The following is a 25,323-nucleotide window of genomic DNA, read 5'->3' as shown; positions in this document are numbered from 1 at the left end:
TCGAGACCAGCCCATCCGGTCTCCGAGGGCCGGCGGAGTAGCCCGCCACTAGCCAATACGCGATATCACGTCAATGCCGGGTGCGCACATACCATAGCGTTCCGATGCGCTTGGCTGCGATCACGCAACACGACGGGTTCGATCACGCAATAGAGCCTAGGCGGGGTTGTCCGACTAATACAGGGTTACGCGCCATATCTACGTATTGCGCGCCGGTGAAGGAGACGCCAAAGCAAGGCGGGGAAGAGACTTGTTGGGCTTGGGCTAATTGTATAGGTCGGTCTGGCGGAGTAGCACACCGGGGCAATATCAGATTGTTAAAAACGGGGATAATTATCGTGCTTTTACCTCGCCGTGGGAGATCTCTAACCTTGGGTACCTAACCTAACTAGAATTAATAGGGTGGGTTATACTACATCACTAAGTTAACCTAGATAGATACATCTTAACTAATAGAAAATACTATTATTTCGTACTACAAGATATCGTAATAGCTCAGTTGAGAGAGATACGACAAGCATGCTCAGTCACCTCATTCCTTAGCCGGTTCTGTCTCTTGATACGGTGGCTCTTCTTGGTATCTCTCGTACTTATACTTAGACCCGACATGGTCCTCCCTAAGCCCCCTTTGACCCTTCCCGTAAACCCTCTCCCGAGCAGTCAGAGTCTCTCCTTCGGGCAGGGGATCGGGATAAATCCCACGTCGCCTTAGCTCCGGAATCAAAAGATCGACTACATCCTCAAACGACCCAGGAGTGGTCACGTAACCGATGTTGAACCCATCCAAGTCCCCTTCTTCTATCCAGCGCTCCAGGTCGTCCGCCACGGTTTGAGGAGATCCGATGCCTACGGGGCCAAGACCACCTATCGACGCTTTCTGGGCTATGACGCGGGGCGTCCACTTCGGGATGTCTTTGCTCGTAGTAGTGAAGGCGTCCAAGATACTGCGCACTTTGTGGGCCTCCAGCGAGTCTGCCGCGGTGATCTCCTGGTCCAGCGGGATCTTGGACAGGTCGATTCCGGTCCAGCCGCTGACCAGGACGAGGCCGCCGACGACCGAGCCGTATTGCAGCAGGTCTTCGTACTTGGCGCGCGCCTCCTCGTCGGTGGGCGCGACGACGGGGGTGTAAGTCGCGAAGAACTTGAGCGAGCGCGGATCCCGACCCTTGGAAGCGGCTAGTTCCCTGATCTTGGCGATCTTGGGCCGGAGGACGGACGCGGAGTGCGAGGAGACGAAGATGGCTTCCGCGTGCGTCGCGGCGAACTCGGAGCCGGCGGCAGAAGTCCCGGCTTGGAATAGAAACGGGGTTCTCTGCGGAGACGGGTCGACGATGTGCTTTGTGTTTAGAGTGAAGTACTTCCCTTTGTGGTTGATCGTGCGAATCTTGTCCGGGTCCGCATACGTGTCGTTTTCTGGATCGGGGGAGATTGCATCGTCTGCCCACGATCCCTCCCAGAGCCTGTATACGCCTTTGAGCTTCACTGCGTCACTGAAATACCAATTGCAACAACATACTTGTAGAGTACCTTCAAGTACTCGTCAGCTTGGAGATACCGCTCATCATGGTCAATAGGGGTATCGAGGCCAATAGCTTTGAAGGCCGCCTTTTTCCAGGAAGTGACGATATTCCAACCAAATCGTCCCCCGGTAAAGTGGTCTAACGTAGAAAAGCGCTTTGCTAATAGAAAAGGGGGCTCAAACGAGGTTGAAGCAGTAATGGCGAAGGAGAGATTCTTCGTTACGGCAGCCATTGCTGCAATTGGCTATATTCCAACAATATAAGTTTTAGCCTCTTTATGTTCAACTATGCTTCAATACTGAGAGACCTACGATGGTTGGATCCGTCACGGGCCATTGTGCGGCTCTTCTGATACAATTGTCGAGGCTTCCCTCGTAGGTGTCGTAGCCTCCATACGTATCTGCGAGGAACAAGGCATTAAACCCTCCTCTATCTAGTAGTTTTGCCAACTCTAACCAATAGTCAAGATTGCGTTTCGTAGCTGACTTATCAGCGGGATTCTGATGTACTGTTTAGCTATATACCTCGGCGTAAATATATGGAAACTCACTTTCCATTGGCCCGGTGAAAGATGGCCAATGGTTGACATATCAAATGCATTCAGCAGAATCTGCTTCTTACCCTCTGAAGAAGCCATTTTCAACTGGGTTCAACTATTGTAAATTCTGAGGAAATGTTCTTTAGATATTGTATTCAGAAAAGGAACGAGAACAAGGTCGTAATTTAGATTATATTCACAACATTATAAATGAGCCATACGTCAGATATCCTATTCCGGCATTTGACCAATATTGATGTGACGATAAAAGTGGCTTAGAATTCTAGCCGCAACCATGATTGCTACTCGGACGTCCTATCGCGGAGGTGCAAAGACGCGGGGGCTATTGCGTGCTTCGCCTACAGAAGACGTGGTAGGTCGGCTACACACATTTAGTCTATTGATAACGCGTTTCAAGATAACTTCAGTCTCATAGATATAAGCCGTCGGTCCTGGCCGGTTCTGGCCGGTTACGAGTGGAATAAGTACCTACCTAACCTACCCAAGACATTGACACTCGACCGGTCAGACTTTTGTTGCTTCCGCTGTATAAGTGCGGTCCGATTACTTGCCAATATGACTACCGAAGGCTTGGAGCAAGCTGTCGATACCAATGGATCAAAACCATCCTCATCAGAGCAAAGCAGCTCAGAAAATCCAACCAATGGCGTGAAAGTGCCTATAATTGAGAGCGTGAAAGAAAAGATCGAGCCACTGCTCAAGGAACCAAAGTTTGGCAGTTATCCCACACCAACACTCAAGCTTGAGCAGCGCCACATCGATGAACCGAGGCAACTAAGAGTTGCTGTCGTCGGTGCAGGAATTTCAGGCGTGCTGGCGGGCATAATTCTTCCTCCAAAGGTTCCTAACTTGAAATTGACTATATTCGAGAAAAATGCCGACGTGGTGAGCAACACCATTAATACTTAAAATATATGCAATTCCACTAATTATCTACAGGGCGGCACGTGGTTTGAAAACATCTACCCAGGTGTCAGATGTGACGTTCCGGCGCACGTCTACCAGACCAGCTTTGCTCCAAACATCAACTGGTCAGAGCAGTTCGCGCAGGGCCGCGAGATCAGGGAGTACTGGCAAGGGCTGGCGCGGAAGTACGATGTGTACCAGTATCTGAAGTTCTCCCAAAGGGTCGAAGAGCTGAGCTGGGACGAGAAGAAATCCGTATGGAACGTGAAGGTGCATAATCTCAGCACGGGAGAGACGTCCAGCGAGGAGTTCGACTTCGTGCTGACTGCCATCGGCCGCTTCAACGCCTGGAAGCTGCCTGATTACCCTGGGATAAAGGACTTCAAAGGACTTCTTCGGCATGCCTCCAACTGGGATCCCAATTTCGACCCTGCAGGGAAACGAGTTGCAGTCATCGGCAACGGAGCAAGCGGCATACAGCTTACCGCCAATATTCAGAAGCATGTCAAGCACTTAGACCACTATGCTCGAAATAAGACATGGGTTACAGCATCATTCGCAGGCGATGATACTTCCATCGAACCTATCCCTATATCCCCTGAGCTCCGAGAGTCGTTTAAAGATCCTAACGAATACGTCAAATGGAGAAAGGAGCTAGAGTCCAAGTACTGGAGGGGATTCTCGAGCTGGCTCAAGGGATCCGAACTTAACGAAAAGTCCCGCGAGGAATTCGCCGAGCTTATGAGGAAACGAGTGGCCAGGAAGCCCGAACTCATCGATAGAATCATTCCCGACTTCTCGCCTCACTGCCGACGACTCACTCCCGGACCCAACTACTTCGAGGCCATCACAGAAGACAACGTGGACTACGTCCAGACACCAATAAAGCGCTTCACAGAAACCGGCATCGAGACAACCGACGGCGTCCACCGCGAAGTCGACGCGATATTCTGCGCCACAGGCGCAAACAGGGACATGGTGCCGCCCTTCAGCATCTGGGCCCACGGCAAAGACCTCTCGAAGCTGTGGGGGCAAGACGGCGAATACGGGTTCCCGTACACGTACCTCGGCGTGGCGACGCCGGGATTCCCGAACCTAGGCTTCATCCAGGGCCCGCACGGGTCGGGGCGGTCGGGCACGGTGCCGCACAGCGTCGAGGTGCAAGCGACCTTCTACGCGAAGCTGCTGCGCAAGGTGGCGCGCGAGGGCATCCGGACCATCCAGCCGTCGAAGCGCGCCGCCGACGACTTCGTCCAGTACTCGGACGCCTTCTTCGCGACGACGGTCCTGTCGGAGAACTGCAGCTCGTGGTACAACAGCGGCCGCCCGGGGAGCAGGATCCACGGGCTGTGGCCCGGCAGCGCCGCCCAGGTGTCGATCATATACCGCGAGCCGCGGTGGGAGGACTGGGAGTACGAGTACCTCTCCGAGAGCGGGAACCGGCTTGCTTGGTACTTCGGCGTGGGGTCGACGCTGAAGGAGGAGGATCTGGCCGCGGATATCGTGCCGTATATTAGGGATCCGGCTACGATTGACTTGCGGGATCTGCACGAGAGCTGGTGGGATCTGCCCTGAGGCGGATTAGGCATACGATAGAATTAGATCCATGCAGTCTTATAGCTACCTACCTGTTATCTGTGCTCGAGGGATAGCTGCCTCAAATCTGTCTTACCTAGCTCTGATAATATACACGTCTATTGAATGGTAATCTCGTTGTACGTGTCGGCATGGTTAAGCATTGCCTGTACATAATAGAGCAAGAAATGGCTAAATGAGACACGAAAAGAGCCTACCAGTCTCGTCAGCTTGGATTTCGGTTGATGATACCTCGATATGCTATGCGGCTTCCCGTCTAGATCAATCACATCACAAGAGTGATGGATCCCAAAGGATAGACAGAACATAGGTTCCAGCATTCGTTATATAATCACAATGTGACGAACGAATCTACCTTACGCCGAGACACTTTACATGGCAGTAAATCCACATTAGTCTATAGTTAGTTACCTAGGTAGTTATGCCATATAGCATACTAACTACCAAATTCCCAAACCACAACTCCTATTCCCTCCCCAACACCGACACCGACACCAACACCAACAACCCCTACTCCTCCCTAGCCCTCCTCTCCTTATCAAAAGCCCACAACGCAGTCGCAACAGCCATAACCGCCCACCGCTCCCCCAACACCCCACTAGCCCCCGTCCCCAGAAACCGAAACCGCAATTTCTTCGTCAGACTCATATTCGCCCACGCCCACACCGCCACCACCTCCCTGCCATCTCCCGCCGCCGCCGCGCCCCTCCCAAACACACCCGCCTGCCCCTGCCCCCGTCCCCGTCCCCGTCCCCCTCCCCCCAACCCGCTCGCCGCATCCCTCCTCATCCTCACCAACTTCCACCCGCTCGCCCTCCCCCCCAACGCCGCAACCGCATCCCCCCTGGACCTGCGCCACTCAAACATCTCCCTCTCCCTCTCCCTTTCCCTCTCCCTCTCTCCCCCCCCGTCCCCTACCCCCACCCCGACCTCCACCCCAAACGAAAACGTCTCCCCGCCGCCCAGAAACGCCGGCGTCTCGACGCGTTCCTCGGCGGCGGCGGCGGCCAGCGTCACCGTGAGATCGCCGCTGCGGGAGGGACGCGCTACGACCGCCAGCGCGGGGGTCTGGTGCCCGGGGCCGCTGTGCAGGACGACCTCCGGGTGCGAGAAGGAGGCGCGGGAGAGGGTTACGGCGTAGAGCGGGGTGGACTGGTGGACGCCGATGTGGTAGCGGTGGCGGCTTTCGATGTACATGTTGAATGCGGGGGGGAACTGGCGCGGGAGGGGAGGTTGTTGTGTGCAAGGGGGAGGGGGAGGCGCTTCCGCAGTGGCAGTGGCAGTGGCAGTTAGTGGTAGTGATGCCGCGCCGTCTGTTCCATGTTCAGAGTATGGAGGCGGGCCGTCGTCTTTTTTGGCTTCTTTGGTGTGAGACGCCATGTTGTGGTTTTTTTTTTTTGGCGGTGGTGGTGATTTACGAGTAAAACGACACCCTCAAGATAATCGCCAGTGTGTGAGTCAAAAGGGGGTTGGGAGGAGATGATAGATCGAAATAAAGACGCCTAGGTTAAAGGTTCAAATCCTAAAAGTAATCAAGAGAGGTTACACGTACCTTTCTTACTCTTACCCAATGCGACCAGCTGATATCTTTTCATTTCACACCCATCGAGGCTGAGCCCGTATCCTTTATACCATGTACATGTGTAACCATCCACTCACCCCATTGCAGATCTGATGGTTATGGTTACACCAGAACGACTGGGGAAGACAGCACGTCTGTTCTCGTAGCCAGGATTATCAGCCTTACCAGCGCAAAACTCATGCGTCTACTACAATAGCAAACCGCGTCTTAATGATACGTACGTCGTGCTTATGTCAAAAATATCACATACTAAATAAAGTCAAATAATATCGAGGAAAGGTAAATTAGGTATATCAAATTCATACTATCGTAGGATAATATAAAGTCGAGAACAAGCAAGTACTAGACGCTCGTGTAGGGGGGTATAGTTAGTACGACCTCGGCGAGGTTCGCACGGTGAAGCTCCGTATTAAATATGTATAGTGTAATGTGGTAGTAGTAACGATAAGCCGGTCGAGTAACCGGTCTTCCACCGTCCGTGAACAATCCATTCGAATGCGTAGGGGGTATAATGCGAAGAACCATCCATCAGCGTCTCCAGAGCTTCCGCCTCGTAGCCCGGGCAAAGGCGAAACAACCAGCGCTCCTCCGAAGCACAAAGGAAATCGGATGCCAAATCAGACCCTTGTCGCGGCCTAGGCGATGTAGGTTATTGTAAATTAGATAGCCAACGTATCGGTTGGCCTGCAGACCGGTATCACGGATTCCCTCCGAATCCCTCTCTCCCCACCGGAAAATCCCATCCCATCTCAGCGCGAGTTTAAGAAAAAGTGGCATGTGGTGCCGCAAGTAGGTTTAGGATCTGTGAAGAACTTCGAATCCTGGTCAGGTGATGCATCAGAGAGGCGATCCGGCCTCCTAGGCCTTCTGTTTGCCCTCATGCCGTCTATACTCTAGTTGAACGAGGTCCATAAATCCTTGCTCATCCTTAATAGGAACCCAGGAAGTAAGGGACTTCATAGCGTTTTCAAAGTCGGAATCCAGCAGCGTTGGCCGGAGCGTGTCAATAATAGCGAGACTGGTCGCGTGAAGGATCTCAAGTCCCTTAGACGACGGTTCTGGAGCAGCCTTGTTCGGCGACGTGGTGCCATCTGTCGGCTCTGGCGAAGAGCCGAGTAGGATGAATGCATCCCACACGCGGAGCTGAACAGGGAATGGTATCGATAAGTTGAAGAGGGTCAGATACCACTTGGTGGCGTACGCCGTGGGGTCAATACAAAGCTCAGTCTAGTAAAATGTTAGCCGAGATCAAGTCAGATAGGAGCAATTGTGTGAACCTACAAGTTTCGAAGCGACGTCTCTACTAGCTAACCAATCATTTTCGAAATCCTTTAGAGCCTCTATGAGCGCCACGAATCCGGAACCATACATCCGATTGAGACCACGATACTTCCATAGTCGCACCAGCATTACGAAGCACATCTCCTCGTCAAAATAGCTCAGGAAAGTTGCCGCCAGCGGAGCCATGCCCTGGACGTAGCCCGTATCGGGAAAATAAAGGGACAAGGCGTGCAGTACTCGGAAAAGCAATCGCTGGCCACCACGATATCTCCGCCTGAACATAATATGCTGATTAATTGTCCTGGGCACGTCCAAATCGATTTGCCCGTCGTCAGGCGATGGTTCCTCGGCGAGGCGATGGTATTCAGCCTTGATTTCCTCCTCCGTAGCAGACGGTTCGCCGCTAGCCTTGGCAGCGGTAGAGAGGAACGAATACCAAGCCGCCGCTCGCCAACAATCAGGGATACCCTTCCATACACGTTTGACTAGCTTCGGGTGCTTCAGATCAAAATCAAACACCATACCTTGGCCGTCCTCGCCTGCTTTAGTTACTGTAGCCATCCTCAACCACTTCTCAGCGCGCTGCGTCTCCTTCAGCTTCGACTCGGTTAACTTCCTCTCGGCCGATCCGTCCTCAGTAATATGCGATAAGCCCGGGTGCGTTGCAAGGATATCCCCAGCTTCGTCCAGCAATTTCCTGTCCCTGTTATGGGGCAATAAGTTTGTGGCTTGGCGGAAGGTAGCCGAAAGAGCGGAACGATGCGACGCCGTAGATAATTCCGACGCCTGCGTATTCAAGGAGCGTGTTGACATCTTCCTACTGGGGCCACTCCTGACTCTTAACGAACGTGATGCCGTTTCTTTCCGAAAAAGAACGTTTCGCTGTTTGTGCATTGAAAAATGGACAGACGTGGTGGTTCCGGTTGGCGACGACGGCCGCGAATCTTGCGGCTGTTGAACTGAAATGAAACCGTAACGATCGACATCTTCAACCTGCACCCCTTCCCAATCCTCGATTCCTCCTGCCAACTCATATTCGCGCCTTACGTCGTTATCTGGTGGCAACGAAGTAGAAGCCGAGACTGGAGTAAGGTGCCCAGCCTGGTCGTTTGACCTATAAGAGAGGCGACTTGTCAGCATTATCAAAGGTAAAGAAGTTGGATATATAAGGAAACCGTACGCATCATTCGCATTATCTTCTGACGGGTCTTCTGCTGGGTCTTCTGCTGAGGGCTGGATACGCTCATCGATCGACGAGTGTCTCGCGCCCTCTTCCCACTTGACACCTTCCCCGGATTCATAGAGCGATCTCACCTTTTGAGATTCCTTCTCCGCCTCAGCAGATATAACCCGAACACTAGGAGGTAACCGGCGCGGTGTGGGCGGCGTGCTGGTCAAGGCGTCGTCGGAAGCCCCTGAGAATTTGGCGGGTTCATTTGCGCTCGCGCTCGCGCCGACGGCGGCATCGGGAGCCTTTTCGCGCGTCGGTATCAAAGGAAAAGCGCGTGGTTCTCTAGGTCGATCGGCACCGGCGGTTCCATTATCGATGATGCCGTGTTGTTCGGCCATCTTAGGCGGATTCCTGTTGGGTTTGCGCGGGTGCTTGGCGCCAAAAATGAGGCTGCCACGCTTAGAGAAGGACAGCTGGGTCATAAAGTCATCTTCCAACAATCTCTCGGTGGGGATAGCGGTTGAAATAACTGGGGAACCATGGGGGTCAGGTACTGGTGACAATCTGCCGCTAGGGGGTTTAGGGGATTTAGGGGATTTAGGCGCCGATTCGTCCTGCCCGTTTAGTGGGTAGCCGGGGTTCTCAGCAGCAGCAGCACGCGGTACCCCATCTTTTCCTACTTTCTTCCGTAATCGCTTCATCTTTGAAAACGACGATTTGGATGAGTTAGATCGCAAACTGAAGCTTCTTGCAAACCTTTTTGAGAAGTTAGAAGGTGGAGTGTTTGGCGATGTTGGCGAAATGGTATCGCCGTCCGACAGTGCTGGTGAAGGAGCGCTAGCCCTGCTGTTGGATTCGCTTACTCGTTCCTCTTGACGCGAATATAGAGAAGGCGATGCGGAACGAGTTGCTAATTGGAGAGGTCTAATTTCGCTAAGTTTCTTAACTTTTTCGTAGGTAAAAGGATCTTCGTCGTCCGTCTCGCTATCCTCGCGAATAGTCCACGAGCTCGAAGGGGTAGTCGGCGAATGACAGGAATCCCGCTTTCTCGCATCTACGTTCGTCCGTGGACTGCTGATGGTTCTTAGTGCCGGGTGCTGCTCGGTAGGAGGGGCGGGACGTGGAGGCGGTACGACGATGGGAATACGAGCTGTATTGCACGAAATAGGACGTGGCGGCGGGCGACGAGAAGATCGAGGTGGTGGTATTGGTATAGGTGGCTCTGCCTGGACGGTTTGGTCGTACCGGAACGCTACCAGCTTGGAGTCATCTCTGAAAGGAACAAGACTTGAGGACCTGCTCTTAGTTCGGCCATTTGTTGTCTTGGGGGGTGCTGGCGGTGCTATGCATGGTACCGCGTGTGGTGTAACTCCGAACATTGTGGCTGACTGGGTGTTGTTGTGTGTTGTCTTGTGTTGTGTCAAAGGAACACAATCCGTTTGCGTCCGCAACGATTTTATTTTCGTGCAATTAGCGATATCGTGCTTGGTGTAACAACGATTGGATGAGCTGCCAGTAACCGTGGTAGGGCTTGACAAGCGACAAGCAACAAGCAACAAGCAACAAGCAACAAGTTGACCAAGCAGGCTCTTTCTTATTCCCCCTTTTTAAAAAAAGAAGTAATCCCTTGCCGTTGCGACTCTCAACTCGAAAATAATGGTGGAATATGTACAACCCGTGCGTGTCGAGCCTCGTCCACCACTTACACGGCTATAAGTAAGTAGTTATATGTTAGCGCGATTCGCTTCTAGGGCGAGGAGGGAGTTGTCAGGGAAGAGTCAATTAACGAAAAGAAAGGTGAATGTATATGAATGTATACCTATCGAAGCGGAAATATGGGTCAAATACAGCTTAGAAGACTCTAGCCAAGGTCCGTCGAGGCTTCTGACTCGTACCTTCTTTTCGATAGATATGTGAAAACTCAATTTATTGACTTAAGAGACGAATCGGGAAGTTCTAGACCGTTAGTCACTTACACCAAGGACGCCTCAGTTGTTAAACAAGCGTAGCTCTACCAAATAGGTAAATAGGTAAATGTATGTATATAGGTATGTACTCGTATTACTCACTTTCCAATTCTTTTTTTTTCTTCTCTTTCCTATACACATCCACTAGCCGGGGGTCGGTTACTTTAATATGTTTGTCTGTCTTAGGTACATACCTACCTAACCTATATATTCTTTTTGGGCCACGGCTCATCTGATCTGGCCAGCATGCAGCCTGGTTTGTCGTGGCGGAAGCGAATTCCATTAGCACCGTGGCCCATGGCCCATGGCCGGCACTACTACATAGGTAGCTAACGGGGGGGGGTACGGGGGTTTCTATTTTTCTCTTCTTTTTTCTTTTTACATGCTAGGACCCGGACGGCGTCGACAGAAGCGATGCACATCACCAACTTACAACCACCATTACCATTTCTCCCAATTGGCTGGGGTCAGAGACACGGTTTCCACTCTTCCCAGCTTTGGCCCGCTACAATTTTTAGCATTGGTCAAACTGCGGTACTTTTCTATGCTAGACCGACAATCCAAGGCCGGAGCGGTCACGCACCGTTCTTTTTTAATGGACTCATCCCATGTATACTTGAAGGGGATGTCTAGCGGTCTACTGACTACGTAAGTTATAAGTCACTTATTAAGACAGGTATTTTACAGGTATTTTGTTAGGTTATATGCCTGATGCCGAGTCTTAACTCTTCTCTATAATGCGTGCACAAGGTCATCCGACCCTGTACTATAACAACCGGCTTTTGTAAGAGCAAGACTAACAACATGTGAGTGTGTAATAGTAAGTCACAGACATATATTCAATATCAGGAAAGTCTGAAATCTCGCTCGCCGACCCCGAATTTTAGTCCCGTCGCCCCCGCAAAACTCTTCACGCTCCATTACCAAGTGGGTTACAGCAGAGCTTCTCGAAGTTGATAAATGCTATACTCCTCCGCCTGTCCGCGTCTTCAGAATTTCCTAATCGATAAAGTAGGTTGTATAGTACCGCTCCGTTTATCCTGAGAAGGGTGCTCCACGTAATTGGAGGTCAGAGATATGTACATATGTCGAATCGGCCAAGTACTACCGGGGGGCCGCCGTATTCCTCGCTCTCATTGGACTGTCTGCAGATGCAAGATCCCAGGATCGACCTGAAGTTAGCCGAGTCGGGAGCGGAGGGTAAAAAGAATGGGAAAAAGGGCTAGTAAAGACGATAGCCACTTATACACCACATACACCACATCCTCTATTTTCTTCGACTAGAGATGCTATATTTAAAAATCCTCAGAATACCGTTATACACTATACGCGCAAACATAGTAAATGCCCACCCATCCGGTCATCTCGGCGGGGTAAGCAGCAGGTATACGTCACTCCCAGAGATGAATGGAAAACGGTCTGGGTCTGGAAGCCCGTCCCTCCTCAATGGACGCATCAGATAATCCCGCGGGCCCATCAGCTCCGGCCTCAACTCCCTGGGTAGAAGCATTGACGTGTCCATTTTAGCCAGCCCATCCAAGTCTATCGACCGCCACCAATTAGATGAAATGCGCGCGGGGTGCCAGAGAATCGCCCATTTATCGCAAACACCTCTAAGCTTACTGTTGTGAAAGAAGAGGATGATATAATCATACAAATATGTCTTAACATTTTCGAACTTTTCGGGCTTGATCCTGAGTATTCGCGCACGTAGCTAATAACCCTTGTTTGCATTTGTTGCCAAGACTTAAGAGGCTGGTAATCGGTGACCCCTTGACGAACCTAGAGGAATTGCTTAAACTCGATTGGATATGATATGACCTAGCTAGGTAGGTACCTCAGGTAGCTAGCTAGGGAATACCGAACACGACAGTTGGCAGCCGTTGGGCCTGCATCTGTCCTGACCGCATCACAAACGACATGAGGCCTTAGTTAAAAGCAAATACTATTGGCTACCTGGTATTGAACAGGTCCGCTAGACAACGGCCACGGCATTTTCTAGCATTAAAGATTGAATACAGTCAGATGGTTGCAAAAACCCTCAGAAAAGAAAAACTCTTCTCTTCCCTGTCTTCGAATATGCACATATCTACTATGTATCCCTCCAATTGATATCATCTTCCAATAGTGACATGCCGTCGTGTCCAGTCCTCTGTGGTGGGATACACTAGTAACAGCTTTCGAGGGGTTTTACTGGCCTCCTCTCACTCATCCCGACGCCTCTCCCGTAGGCGATATGCAGTTGAACCCTTAAGTTCCCCTGAACCACGCGTTCGTCCCTTGCAGCTTGCATAAGGTTTATTATCGCGTCTACGTCCCCCTCTGTTGGCGCCAACGCGACAGATTTCGGCCGTATCAATCTATTCGGTATTTAAGGTAGCTTGTGATGAGTAGAACGTCATGCATTGCTGAGTTGGCCCGAGCTGTAGGGTGTCTTCTATTCGCTGACCGCTTTGTGAATCACCATCGGTCAGGCCATCAAACTTCTTCATTCTCCCAATCCTTTTCACCAAATATTGGTCGGCTTGGATAGCTGCTTACTTCCAGCTTATCGAGCAATTCTGGTGAAATCGTTGGAATGTACTTTCTCTCTCGCTCCCGATTGACTCCTCCAAATCCGGCGCCGTAAGAAATAAGCATGTCTGTGACTGTTGGCAGTGTGAATGGTAACATCAAGGACGGATCGAGATTGATCCCATCTGGTATGTCGTCGTCATCGTCTTGTTCTGGGTTTGGTGTGCCTTGTATGCTTCCCGGTGTTTCCGCATTATGACCGTTATACGTATTCCTGATAGGCGTCGATGGTGCGCTAGGCATTGGCGACGCCGTTCTCCTGCGATCTCTTCTGAGCGCGGCCTCTTTCCGAATTGCATCGAGGTATTTCATGGCGCTCTTAGGCAACCCCTTTTCTCCTACTTCTAGCCGATAATTTTTAGCAGCGTAAATTAACTGCTCAGAACTTAGTCGCTTAAGTTGTTGAAGCGTCCCGATTAAAGCTTCTAGATTATCTGAATCTAGAGATGAAAAACACTGTAACCACTGAAGAAGCTGCACGACGGGCGCCAGATGTTTGCGTGCTGCTTCCATTGTCGTCTCCCCAGATGAGACCATCTCTCCATGTTCATAGTGCTCGGGCTGACGGTTGTTAGATCGAGCCCAATCCTCCAGAACCGAAACATTCATCCTAATCTGCATCGCCTTCGTTCTTGCGAGGTATTTTCTATTGTTCATAATCCGATTGAATAGTTCCGCACCGATCCAGTAGAGTAGTTGAGATATGATTTGAGACGTGATTACCGAGTGAATGTCATATAGGTCGAGGACGAATAAAGTAGATGATAGAAGGGATGTTACATTTCGGGGAGCGGGCTTAGCACGCTGCTTTGGAGAAGGGGGGCGTAGTCGCTTCTCTAGGGGCTCTTCCTTAACCTCCTTTTTCCTCTTGAATAGTTTCCACTCATGTTGGAAAGTAACATCTTCAAGCCCGGGTATAGTCTCATGGTCAAGCATCGCGGCGTCCAGAACTTTATCTAACCGTCTTTCGGCATCTCTCACGATAAGAATAAAAATCTCGTTGACGAGTTCTGCAAGCTGTGCCTGGAACTCTGTTGTCGCCTCGACTAAGCCGGCGTCTTTCTTTAGGTAGTGTAGTAACAGGGTTGCGTTGGACATCCAAAAGGCCAAGATGGTCATGTCCCATTGATGGGCTTCGACGACTTCGTTAATTTTATCCTGAGCAGTAACGAGCAACTTAGCCAACAACTCGTGGCTTGAATGGTAGTGGGCGTATCGCGCGCTGAGGAAGATCATGTTCGCTGGAACAGGCTTCTGGGAAGGTGATCGTTGAGGTTGCATGTTGGTAATAACCATATCCAGCATCTTGTCTAGGTCGCTCTCTTGAAATACGAACATTTGGTCATGCAAACACCTGTTCCAGTCAAATTCTTGTAGATCTTCTTCGAACTCGTCCATGGGCTATAATAATCCAGTTAGCCGGTCAGTTATGCTTTCGAGGTCAGAGCAACTTACCTCAGGTTGATCGTCTATTCCCATATTGCCCAAATCAACCTCCAGGTCGCGTGCGCTATCCATCATCATTCGTCGACGGAATTCGTTTTCGGCCATCTCCTCTTCAAACCTATCTTGAGAGAAGCCAGGGTTATAGAAGTCATCGGTCACCCCAGCGTTCCCAAGGCTATAGCCGTTATCGTGTAAGTAGAACGACATCTCGCTGTCGGGTGCAACAAAATCAAAAGCTGTTCTTCCAGACGAGGTCTTCGCCTCAGGTGATGCTCCGTTGTCTAGCAGTGTCTTCGCAATGCCCTTGTGTCTATTCGTCATTGCCCACATTAAGGGGCTCCAATAGTTGCGATCCTGCTTGTCTACATCGACCCCAGCATCTACGAGAGCCTGTACTACAGTTTCGTGTCCCTAGGCAAAATTAGCGATCAATAGACGTTGGCCATAAATATCTTGACTGACAAAGCAACTAGCATAAACCAAGGATGGCGTTCCCTCTTCATCTGGCGCATTGATATCAATGAACGACCTTGCCTTCCCACTAAGTATCTTCTTTACGTTATCAAGGTCGCCATTGCTCGCGGACATAATCAAGGCCTTTTGAAGTATCGAAGTCTTCTCCTCATCTGGAAGTTTCTCATCTGTCGCAATAGCATCCACATCGCCAAAAGCCTCCCCTCCAAGGTGTTGAGCTTGCGCTGCAAGCATCTGCATCAGTCGCGTATCGCTATCGGGCATGCTATTCGCCAAGTCTTGATCGTAGTTGGAATCATCTAAAGTTAGGTTGCTAAACTGCAGCGGCTTCGCAAGCATGGGGCTTGTCAAGAACTGGGATTGACCTAGAAAGAAGTTGCCACGATTAGTATCCAAATGAATGTTTCAACACAGCTTGCGGATAAGCGTCGTAGGCCACAAACCTTGCCAGCCATCGTACATCTCAGTCTCGGAGACTAGCTCTGTCGATACAATTCTACGGTCATCTAGAGACTTTGGGAGATCGGCTGGGAGAGCTCGAGGCTTCGACGGTTGCTCCCCGCCGAAGCCCCCGCCATCAGAATCCCCAAAATCCATCGCCAAGTAGGAGGCATAGGAATATTTCGCTCAAGAACTCGTCTGACTCGTCGCGTTAAATAGGAGGACAATCATGCTTTCTAGAAGGGAGATTCCTTATTGATTGATCTGTGGGTCTTTATATTGGGCTAGACTTCAATGAGAACGTTCGTCATTAAAAGCATTAAAAGTATGGTTCAGTGTTAAAGTATGGTTAAAGTAATGCACTACCTTAAGCCAAGCATTTAGATTAGAACATTTAGATAGAGATAGATAGGTAGATGACATGGTAGCCACAATAGAACTGCCACAACCATATCAGAACCTTACTAGGTACCTACATGAATTGGTCCGTGCACAACCCCTATACATACCTACCTACATACATGTAGTACAGATACAGTGCTAAAAGGCTATTCAAACCCTCAAATTCGTTTACACTCGCAAGTAGTTAACCGTGATACGAGATCTTTAATCCCAATCCCCAGCCATTGGTTTTACTAAAGCTAAAACTTGGGTAAATAAAGTACCTAGGTTAATACACTATGCATTGGGAAAACAATTCACTCCTTTTCCATCAATTAAACCACATTAGGTACTCAGATGGCCCTCTTAGCTAGCACCCGCAACCGCTTTACGCCTCCGTCGGGAATAATAGTAAGTTTGACATGAGTGAAGCGTTGGTCTTTAATCGCAGAGTCAAAGCTATGCTCCTGATCAGGTCCGCACCGACTGGGCTCGAGGACCTCGGTCCAACCTTCGGCATCCGCCGCAGGCTCACCAGCCCCTTTCCACTCTATAGCGTCAAGCTTCGTTTTCTGAGGGAAGTTTCCTCGGAAAAAGGCCGTGTCCACCACGAAACTTTGGATGAGGGCCGGAGCACCTAGGCGGATGATAGCCCAATCGACATGTCCCTTAGTTCTAGAACGTGCAGTTTCCCAGCCATCGCCCATGTCCTTACCCCGGCCAGGTAGGATGAGGTTATCCTTTGTGCCGAAGTGCTGGTCGCTACATGAGACTGCTACGCCGCCGTTTTGAGCAGCAGCTAAATCGAAAATTGCATCTACGTCGTCCGGGAAAACCGGTACTGCGTGACCGAATAGTCGAAATCTCGCGATACCGCCGTCAGGATACATGTTTAACCTGACGTGCGTGTACTGCTTCGAGGTAGGGTTATCCAACTTCCAACCAAATCTTTGCGAGGGACCACATTCCTGGATGCCGAGAATGGTTTCCCAGTTCCCCTTTTCTCCTTTCCATGAGAGAACTTCGTCATCATTTACGGAAAAGCAGCCTTCGACGGAAATCGCCGGAGCATGGTTGCCGGAGAAGAATGCAGTATCAACATCAACTCCTTCTACGGTTCCGGAAGCAACGCCGAGCCGTATGACAACCCAGTCAAAAGGCTCTGGATTATGTCTTCTTGTTTCCCAACCGTCATACCAAGCACCTGTGTAGACCATCTTACCAGGTTGCCTGATGGGAGGCGTAGGCGTCAGCAGGTTGATAGCATCGGCAAACCATTGGTCCGAGAAACCTAGGACCTTGCCTCCCAATGTTCCAGAGATTAAGTCTGATAGGATAGATAGGATATGAGTTAGCCTAAGAAAGTCCAGGTCCCAGATAATTTATTTGGGTGTGCTTTCTTTCCTCCACCACTGCACATGTTCATATTTCATATTCACGTACCAATATTAGTAGATCGGAAAGTCTTGTCGATTTCATCCGAGGCAATAGGTGTCGCCTCGACAGCGTCTAACTTGTACTCGATGTCTTCAGTCATGTTTAATGGTAGTTGACTGAAATTAATTCTTTGTAAAATGAACATGGCGTTCCTAAGAAGTAAGATTTCAATAATGTGTAATGTGGCATGAGAAACAAAATAGTTTCACATATTCTACTTTACAGAAAACCGACCCGTTTTGAGGAATAACCACCCATTCTGCCATTCCGACCTCGAAGTCGCGAGGCACTAATCTAGTGGGGCGAGCTCCGGAATACGGGAGACGGCTACTTCCCACATCATGTAGGTAAAGGATATGTGTACCTATTGGATCTTAGGTAATCTTAGTATACTACAACCGAACGGGAAAGCTGTTGTCTAGTATGGACCAATTGTGTAAGTGGACGGTTTACACTTAAGCATGATTAGCGGCTTATGACATGTGTAATATCATTTAACTACATGTATGTACAAAGTACGTATGTATACCAGCCCCGCATGTCCCTCGTCTTGTTTGTCTTTAGCCTTATATCATGCCAATAATTGGGTATTTTTCGTTTATAAAGTCATGATATATACATTATATATAATTCTCGATCCCACCCATGCACTTAATATCCTGCATTTCCTTCTTACCTGAAAGCTTGATATGAAACATATTTCCGTGTTAAAGCGGTCTGTACTTATTACTAGTAATTAGGTACCTAAGGTACAGGTATAAAAGACCTTCCCGAACCAGGGGTTATCTGTGTAACTCCCCCGCACTAGCTTAGACATGTATGTAAGTCGCATACGTAGTATGTACATGTAGTTCTCCCTCAAAATACAGCGACTGCTTGGGAATCGCAGGGCTCTAATTGGTCAAAGCTTGCCTTCAGCAGCCAGCCCGTCATGTCCGCCGTCGATGATGAGCTCGATCCTTTTAGGAACTTAGCTACCTCCTAGGTATGTACCAGCCCATTGATATGAAACAGAGCATCTTTTAAGAGAGTTTCCGTCTGGCTCTAGTTAAACCAATCCTAATCTTTAAATCTCTTTTGCTTGCTTTCAGCTTTCAACTCTCTACGTCACGCACCGCCTCGAATCCCGTCATTTACCTATACACTACACTACATTACATACATGTATACAAATACCCCAGTAGTGCACTACTTAATTAAATAATTAAAAATAGCCACAATGGCTTCGGCGACGGGAATACCCCAACATCCCCCGGTTGATTCGGACAACGGACAACAAGACGACCTAGAACCTCTGCTAGGCCACCCGGGGGATGTTTCTCAAAGGGACAATGCTCCCATAGTCAAAAACTTGGTCATTGGTACGGTTTTCTATTTATTTATTCTCTTCCGTTAACATGGATGTGATGTTCTTCAAGTCCTTGCCCCGCCTTCGCTTCTAGAAAGACATCTTCAATATAGTGTATATTCGCTACTCGATACTCCCGTGTCCACTGCTACTATACTATACTACTACTCTACTCTACTCTACTTTACTATGCCAAAGCTTATACAATCCTCAGGCACCGGCGTAATCGCCGAGGCTGGCGGCATCCTCCTCGTAGCCTCCGTCTGGGCCGCCGTCTTCCTCAACGGGCCACTGATCCTATTCTCGGTGCACCCTCTCGCGCAATCGCTCGGCCTGCTCGTGCTCATCCAGTCGATCCTCGTCCTGCAGCCCACGCACACCGGCGCCCAGAAGCAGGTCGGCCAGAAGATCCACGCCGGGCTAAACTTCCTGGGCATTGTCACCTTCGGTGTCGGCGTCATCAGCATCGAGGTCAACAAGTTTGTAAATAACGGCGCGCACTTCCACTCTGTCCATGGATACTTGGGCGTCATTGCTTCGTTCTGGCTGCTGGCCCAGTATCTGATTGGGTTCACCATGTTCGCTGTCCCGAAGCTGTATGGCGGCGAGGCGCAAGCCAAGAGCATCTGGAAGTACCACCGCTCGAGCGGCTATGTCCTGCTCTTGTTCCTTGCGGCTACTGTGATTAGCGCAACGCAGACTGACTACAACATAAATGTCCTAGGGCTGAAGCTGTGGGCCACGATCGTCATCTCGTTGTTAATAGTCATTGGTGTCTTCCCGCGGATCAAGAAGCAGAAGCTCGGCTTTTAAAGCGATGGTACCTCTCGGAAGATACTATGAGAGGACGCAATTTTTCTAAACAGCATGTAGCGCATTGAAGAATAATGATATATTACAGTGTGCACCTTGACAGTTCGTACCAGGCATATTAGGTAGTTTTGTAGGGTTTAGATGCCCATTCTATACTTTCTCTCCGGTGTTTGGCTATGGCGTCAAATCATCGATTCAGTTGGTTCGGTACGGAAACGTTCATCCTAATGGAGTTCTACACAAAATTTGGCAGTTATATGGTTATGGCCATAGCGATGTGGACATGTAAAAGGACCGCTTGATAGCCCGTGTTGAAGTTGGAAAGGTTGAGGTTTAAAGATGAAAATTGTGTGTATTAATAGGATCCATCGGTGAAAACCTCCTCCAGAAACTCTGCATGGCTATACCTAAGCCCATGGCATTATTGAGACTTATATATACAACTAAATGTCATGTTGAGTAATAACTTACGGATTGCATGTATTCAAGGGTAGATATTCACCACAGTAAAAGCAAACGAGACAGTAATTACGGACAAGCCAATATTATTGCAATGGCATTTAATTCCCTATGTTAAATTATCGAATACAAAAGACATCAATTTCTGATTAAACCAACCAACACACATTATTACCAGGCATTACCCCTTCCCCATGATCACCATAACTCACACGTAGGCTCCTTCACCGGGCACTTGAAGCTCTCCCTGAACGCCTTCGAGTTAGCCGTCGTCCCCAACACGCGCGCAAACGCCGGCGAGTGCGGGTCCGTGTAGATGCGTCGGATGGCTTCTTCATTGCGGTTCTTGCCGCACCACCAGTTAGCGTAGAAGACAAAGAAAAGCTGGTCTTGCGTGAAGAAGTCCAGTCCGGGGAGATTCTGGTCGGGTGACGCCTCCGTCCGGCTCTTCCACGCCGCGAAAGCTGCCGAGACACCACCTGCGTCGGCAATATTTTCTCCTAGAGTAAGTCTTCCGTTGACGTGTAGAGACTCGCCATTGTTTCCCTGAACGGTAAAGTTGCTGTACTGTTCCACGAAGCAGTTGGCGCGCTTGTCGAATTCCTGTACTGTGTTATTTGTCCACCAGTCTGTGAAGTTTCCATGTTCGTCGTAGTGTCGGCCAGAGTTGTCGAATGCGTGGGAAAGCTCGTGGCCGGCGACTGATGCAAAAGCACCGTAAGATACGTAGCTTGGTAGCTCTAGCTGGAAGACGGGGAACTGCATGATACCGGCCGGGAAGACGATTTCGTTTCCTACCGGGTTGTAGTAGGCGTTCACAATGTCCGCTTGCATACCCCACTCGCCGTGGTCAACTGGCTTTCCAAGGGCTGACCAAGTCCTGTTGGTTTCTTGGGCATTGCTCGACAAAGTGTTGTTGAAGAAGGAATCGGAAATTTTCAAGCCACTGTAGTAAGCTTGCAATGCCTCCGGATTTGTTATGTTCGGAGAGGTCGTTGGGAACCCAATCTTCTGGTCGATATTGTTCACCTTGTTGACAGCTAATTTTTTGACCGAGTCATCCATCCAACTGAGATCATTTAACTTCGAAATAAATTGCTTCTTGATGTCAAGTATGATCTGGTCACCGAACTTCTTTGCTTCGTCCGAGAAGGTTGCCTCGATGTAAAATCGACTCAATATCCAACCCAGTGTAGAATCAACGTAGCTGACGCAAGTCTTCCATCGCTCAGTCTTAGTATCGGGGTCCTAGAAACTGTTAGACATTTACTACTCCTGAGCCTATGCAATAGATAGGTACATACCCTTCCAGATAGAGTGTTGGAAAAGCGAACAATCGGCTGGACTTCTGGTCCTTCAACGTAAGAAGAATATGTGTTTACTAGTTGCCAAACTAAATAACTTTGCACTGTGGACTTGGAAGTTTTGGAGAGAATGTTGGAGACATTGCCTAGGAACTCTGGGAATGCCAATAGCATAGTATCCGCTGTGTAATCCTGGGGGGCTAAGGCTTTAACGATAGAGTCTAGCCCGATTGCCGGACCAATCTTGCCGGTATCAGCAACTTTGACGATGTTGTAATATTTCTAAACTGGTCAGCTCTGCCCGCGAACCTTTTACTAAATAAGTGATTTTACTCACAGTAACATCTGATTGATCCTCGGGAGGTGGTGTTACCGCCGCAATCTTCTTCTCAAGTTCGATGACAGATTGGGCAAGTTCTTTAGCTGATGATTTCGAAGACGTGCTCGGAAGGAGGCCAGTGAAAATTTCTCCTAACATGGTTTCATACTTGCTCACGGTGTCATTATCCTGATAGTATTCCGGCGAAGGCAACGTTAATCCCGCAGGGTATGCTTGGACAATTACTACATCGGGGTTCTTGTCATCGGCACCGGCAGTAAGGCCCACAAAGGAAGAAACCCCTAATTTTTCAAGGAGTAGAATGGTATCACTAAGAGCAGCATAGTCCGTCTCTTTAAGTGGTGAATCACCCCCGTAAGCATCGCTAACAGGGAAAGAGGTGGCAACCTGGTTTATTAAGTCGATAAGGGGCTTAACGCCTACTTTCTGAAGAGTTTCCTCGTCTAAGCATGAGTTGTAAGCATCCTGTATCATACGGAAATTCTCTTCGTCAGTAGAAGCAGCAATCTTGATGAGATTCTGCGGCGAAAACGAAGAGTGCTATAAAGCATACATTAGCAAGGTGTAACCAGGACTTAAAGGGTAGGAGAGTATAACTATGTTTCCATATATTATCCTATATTATCCTATATTATAAGGCTAGGAGACTGAACTCAAACGTCAAGTCACAATTAATACACGCTTACCTTTGAGGTAGTTGGATAGGAAGACTCTAAGATATGCCTGAGGGTGGTTTGACCAGTTTCAGACATAATAGTCGCTGTCGAATAGGAGGACTTGTCCTGCGGAATGTCATGACGGTTGATAAACCCATCACAGACAAGGGTGTCAAAGTTCGTGCATGGATCGATTGTCTCATAATCCGGAGATAGATTATCTAATATTATAATAAGCTCCTGCTCACTGGATTAGGGATTACGGTAATTGACTAACAGAGAATCTCGGACGCTGCGTGAATGCACTACAGTAAAATATAAGTTAACGATTTCTATTTTCAATTGTTGGGGCTTCAGGCTGCTTTCGAGTGAAATTACTCCCTAGCGAGCTCGATTATGATGTCCTATTTTCAAGACAAGCCATAGGGGGGATAGGGGAACTCGGAGTACTACATACGGCCGGTGACAGGCATAACGACGAACTCATGCCAGGCTTCCGTCGGGCACGCGACAGGACTATAATAATGTTAGAAAGCAGCTTCGGAGTAGATGCAAGGAAGTGTATAGAAGATAGAAGATAGAAGGTTGAAGTTTTGGTGAAAGAGTGAAAGATAAGGTTACGGCAAAATTGCAAATGTGAGATTGCAGGCTCGAGTCGAATTTGATCTAGTGGGGAGGAAGAATTCGCGGATGAATGTAATTTTTCTTTACTCCCAGTCCACGGATTGCGTCAGGGTACAGCATTCGTCCAATCTATATAGCCAAAGACTGCTAGCATCTAGTCGATGGGATAAGGAAACGTAGTAACATAACACAGAGTTTGAACTCGGTGATACTTTTAAATAGGTGTATTTACGCGGAAGAGCCAACATCGTGAACACTAGCAAGTCCAACACCTGATGGATTCAAGAGGAAAATGGTGGTATTATCTGGGGAACAATACTTACGGCCAGATAAAATTAATATTACGATGAAAGCGACGATGAGAAAGGCGCTGACAACCAGCGATATCCAGCGACGACGCCTCAAGGTTTTAACCTGATCATTAAGAAGGGCGAGATCTTCTTCCGTAGCCGCATCCCTTCCGCTCTCGTCAACATGGTTACTAGTTGCATCACGAAGCAGGGGTGTCCGTTCGCCATTTGGACGCTGACTTTGGTCAGCCATGGTTGTTGATTGATGCCGATGGATTCGAGCTAGGCGACGACGGTAACATGCACTCTTATGAAGGTACCGATTCTGATCTCTGTAGAATAATTCTACTACAACTTAGCTACCTAGATGATAGCGGGTTGCACATATCCGTAGTTATGAAGTCGTTACAAATAGCAATCAATATAAATACGTAGGAGATGATGAGGTGACGTTTAGACGAACTGGGCATTTAGGTGGTAAACAGGAAAGACAAGTTGAAATCCATGGCGGCTTGTTGACGGAACATCAGAGCACCCCGTAGGCTAAGCTCGAATGGGATATGGAGTACCTGATTTCTGGGGTAGCTACTTTATTCATCGTGTATGCTAAATTCTGATTGGTTTAAGGGTGTTACATACTAATAGCTAGCACGCGGAAGCTTATCCTAGTATGCCCAGACTTCCGGAAAGGGGCGAGTGGAGCTAGCTGATGGGCTGACAGGAACGAACGATCTTACGCTATTCTTCTTAGCTACTACGAGGCAGCTTTTGCTGGGCAGTTACTACTTAACCTTCACTTTAATATTTATATTTCTCTTATTACTCAGCACTTCAGTCCGCTAATTGAATCAACACATGGTAAATGCCTAGGCTAACTAAGTGTGCGTTGTAGAGAACATTAAGTACCTACCTAGGTTAAGCTAATCAGCAACGCCTAGAGTTGTCTTTTACTTCAAAGAACTACTGAAACATATTCACGTGTACCATTGAAACTTAGGACCCTCGATTTGAAGATTACGACCAACTTATAACATGTTTACGTTCATGTATCGCTGAAAATCCCATCATCCATGTGCTAGTTAACTGGCTTGTTTTAAGACAAGTTGGTTAATATAAGTAAAGAGGTAGGTATATGTATGTATGCATTGAGACTTAATAAAGAGGTGCCTACCATGTATGTATTTAAGCCTCAGTGCTATCATAAGTGTAAGTTAAGTTGTATGGCCTAATGACGCATTTCCAACCGAACTTCCTCAAAGACTTATTGACAAGGCCTTTAAGAGTTTCAAAGTTAAAGATGTTAGGTTACCCTTTTATTAGAACCTATGCTTCTGTATTCACTTAACCAAACTAACCCACGTACGAACTCTCAGATCACCACGAAAGCGACTTTGGTTCGGAACAGGAGGGTGTTCTAAGTCTATCTTACACAGCTTCCTCTCATGATAAGGTCCTGATTGCTTGATAACTCAATCGTAACCCTGTTAAAAATGAGATATGACATTTCATAAGACTACCACGTTTCTTAGATAAACGCACATGTTTCATAACTGTGACGTTGCCAGTGTTGTCGTACAAGCCTTAATATCATTAGACCAGAAATCCGCATTCGCATAGGCTTACACTAGGTGAAAAATTTGAGGTTCGGGGCTTTTACGTGGGTAGAGTATATTAAGCCTCATAGATATTCTTCTCGGGGAACGGTATATATCACATACTCGTGCTACTACCGTGTCTCTCGAAAATTATTGCTCGTTAGGGTAGTCGGCTTCCTTTAGGACTTACTTCCTATTGGAATTATTTTGCGGTAAGAATTTAATAGCCTACTAGGCATTGCTCTATATGCTCTATTACCCCTTATTATTAATCTAAGGAATAAGAAAATTAGGCACCGTGTATATGAATTAAGAAATACGTAAGGATGAGCGTTAGGGCTCGAATGAGTTAGATGACGGCACAGCCCGGCTTAGTAAATCTGTTCAAACACGTACCTATATCTCTATGTTCGTTTTTGGGTTCTCTAGGTTCATACTCCAACCCTTCGGCATCACCCTCTCATCCTTTCCATACCACGACGATGCTACATGATCACGTATAATTCGCGTAATCCAAGGAAATACGGGCCCGGTGACTACATCCCCCGAACCCAACAAC

General features: G+C 48.6%; 7 protein-coding genes across 7 annotated transcripts; 2 read left to right on the top strand and 5 right to left on the bottom strand.

Annotated features, from left to right (window-relative positions):
* Positions 1 to 247: 247 nt before the first annotated feature.
* F4813DRAFT_77770 (bacterial luciferase-like protein) lies at positions 248 to 2,438 on the bottom strand. The gene is made up of 4 exons (XM_049248889.1): positions 2,071 to 2,438; positions 1,832 to 2,020; positions 1,517 to 1,764; positions 248 to 1,460 (listed from the first exon to the last, which is right to left on the bottom strand). Exons 1-4 carry the CDS (start codon positions 2,155 to 2,157, stop codon positions 533 to 535), a joined length of 1,452 nt encoding a protein of 483 aa, XP_049099430.1. The 5' UTR covers positions 2,158 to 2,438; the 3' UTR covers positions 248 to 532.
* A 1-nt stretch (position 2,439) lies between these two features.
* On the top strand, positions 2,440 to 4,620 carry F4813DRAFT_78000 (FAD/NAD(P)-binding domain-containing protein). Its single transcript, XM_049248891.1, has 2 exons — positions 2,440 to 2,964; positions 3,019 to 4,620. The coding sequence occupies exons 1-2, from the start codon at positions 2,635 to 2,637 to the stop codon at positions 4,558 to 4,560; spliced, it is 1,872 nt and encodes a 623-aa protein (XP_049099429.1). The 5' UTR covers positions 2,440 to 2,634; the 3' UTR covers positions 4,561 to 4,620.
* On the bottom strand, positions 4,621 to 5,961 carry F4813DRAFT_396358 (uncharacterized protein; the record flags this gene model as incomplete). Its single annotated transcript, XM_049247816.1, has 1 exon — positions 4,621 to 5,961. The coding sequence occupies one exon, from the start codon at positions 5,959 to 5,961 to the stop codon at positions 5,092 to 5,094; it is 870 nt and encodes a 289-aa protein (XP_049099428.1). The 3' UTR covers positions 4,621 to 5,091.
* A 1,060-nt stretch (positions 5,962 to 7,021) lies between these two features.
* On the bottom strand, positions 7,022 to 9,994 carry F4813DRAFT_389640 (rab-GTPase-TBC domain-containing protein; the record flags this gene model as incomplete). The annotated part of the gene is made up of 3 exons (XM_049246872.1): positions 7,022 to 7,390; positions 7,445 to 8,558; positions 8,625 to 9,994. The coding sequence occupies 3 exons, from the start codon at positions 9,992 to 9,994 to the stop codon at positions 7,022 to 7,024; spliced, it is 2,853 nt and encodes a 950-aa protein (XP_049099427.1).
* A 3,066-nt stretch (positions 9,995 to 13,060) lies between these two features.
* F4813DRAFT_380906 (uncharacterized protein) lies at positions 13,061 to 17,435 on the bottom strand (the record flags this gene model as incomplete). Its single annotated transcript, XM_049245614.1, has 7 exons — positions 13,061 to 14,557; positions 14,612 to 15,013; positions 15,065 to 15,441; positions 15,520 to 15,702; positions 16,027 to 16,030; positions 16,276 to 17,225; positions 17,342 to 17,435. 7 exons carry the CDS (start codon positions 17,433 to 17,435, stop codon positions 13,061 to 13,063), a joined length of 3,507 nt encoding a protein of 1,168 aa, XP_049099426.1.
* Positions 17,436 to 18,554: 1,119 nt separating this feature from the next.
* F4813DRAFT_389637 (uncharacterized protein) lies at positions 18,555 to 19,496 on the top strand (the record flags this gene model as incomplete). The annotated part of the gene is made up of 2 exons (XM_049246871.1): positions 18,555 to 18,696; positions 18,898 to 19,496. The coding sequence occupies 2 exons, from the start codon at positions 18,555 to 18,557 to the stop codon at positions 19,494 to 19,496; spliced, it is 741 nt and encodes a 246-aa protein (XP_049099425.1).
* Positions 19,497 to 19,824: 328 nt separating this feature from the next.
* Positions 19,825 to 22,779, bottom strand: F4813DRAFT_77504 (endothelin-converting enzyme 1). The gene is made up of 6 exons (XM_049248888.1): positions 22,713 to 22,779; positions 22,533 to 22,560; positions 22,286 to 22,476; positions 21,597 to 22,139; positions 21,260 to 21,541; positions 19,825 to 21,203 (listed from the first exon to the last, which is right to left on the bottom strand). The coding sequence occupies exons 1-6, from the start codon at positions 22,740 to 22,742 to the stop codon at positions 20,154 to 20,156; spliced, it is 2,124 nt and encodes a 707-aa protein (XP_049099424.1). The 5' UTR covers positions 22,743 to 22,779; the 3' UTR covers positions 19,825 to 20,153.
* Between the last annotated feature and the right edge of the window lie 2,544 nt (positions 22,780 to 25,323).

This window comes from Daldinia decipiens (assembly GCF_022478715.1).
Source record: "Daldinia decipiens strain CBS 113046 unplaced genomic scaffold F4813scaffold_17, whole genome shotgun sequence".
NCBI classification, from domain to species: Eukaryota; Fungi; Ascomycota; class Sordariomycetes; order Xylariales; family Hypoxylaceae; genus Daldinia; species Daldinia decipiens.
This window is presented reverse-complemented; position numbering and strand designations above follow the sequence as displayed.

Bases quoted from the DNA above. Each gene is read 5' to 3' on its own strand.
- F4813DRAFT_77770 (XM_049248889.1), bottom strand. From the start codon at position 2,157: ATGGCTTCTTCAGAGGGTAAGAAGCAGATTCTGCTGAATGCATTTGAT. The intron at 1,765-1,831 runs GTAGGTCTCTCA...GTTGGAATATAG, and splicing joins CCGTGACGGATCCAACCATC to CCAATTGCAGCAATGGCTGC. The intron at 1,461-1,516 runs GTATGTTGTTGC...AGGCGTATACAG, and splicing joins TACTTGAAGGTACTCTACAA to GCTCTGGGAGGGATCGTGGG.
- F4813DRAFT_78000 (XM_049248891.1), top strand. From the start codon at position 2,635: ATGACTACCGAAGGCTTGGAGCAAGCTGTCGATACCAATGGATCAAAA. The intron at 2,965-3,018 runs GTGAGCAACACC...AATTATCTACAG, and splicing joins TCGAGAAAAATGCCGACGTG to GGCGGCACGTGGTTTGAAAA.
- F4813DRAFT_77504 (XM_049248888.1), bottom strand. From the start codon at position 22,742: ATGAGTTCGTCGTTATGCCTGTCACCGGCC. The intron at 21,542-21,596 runs GTGAGTAAAATC...TGACCAGTTTAG, and splicing joins AGGATCAATCAGATGTTACT to AAATATTACAACATCGTCAA. The intron at 21,204-21,259 runs GTATGTACCTAT...AACAGTTTCTAG, and splicing joins CCAACACTCTATCTGGAAGG to GACCCCGATACTAAGACTGA.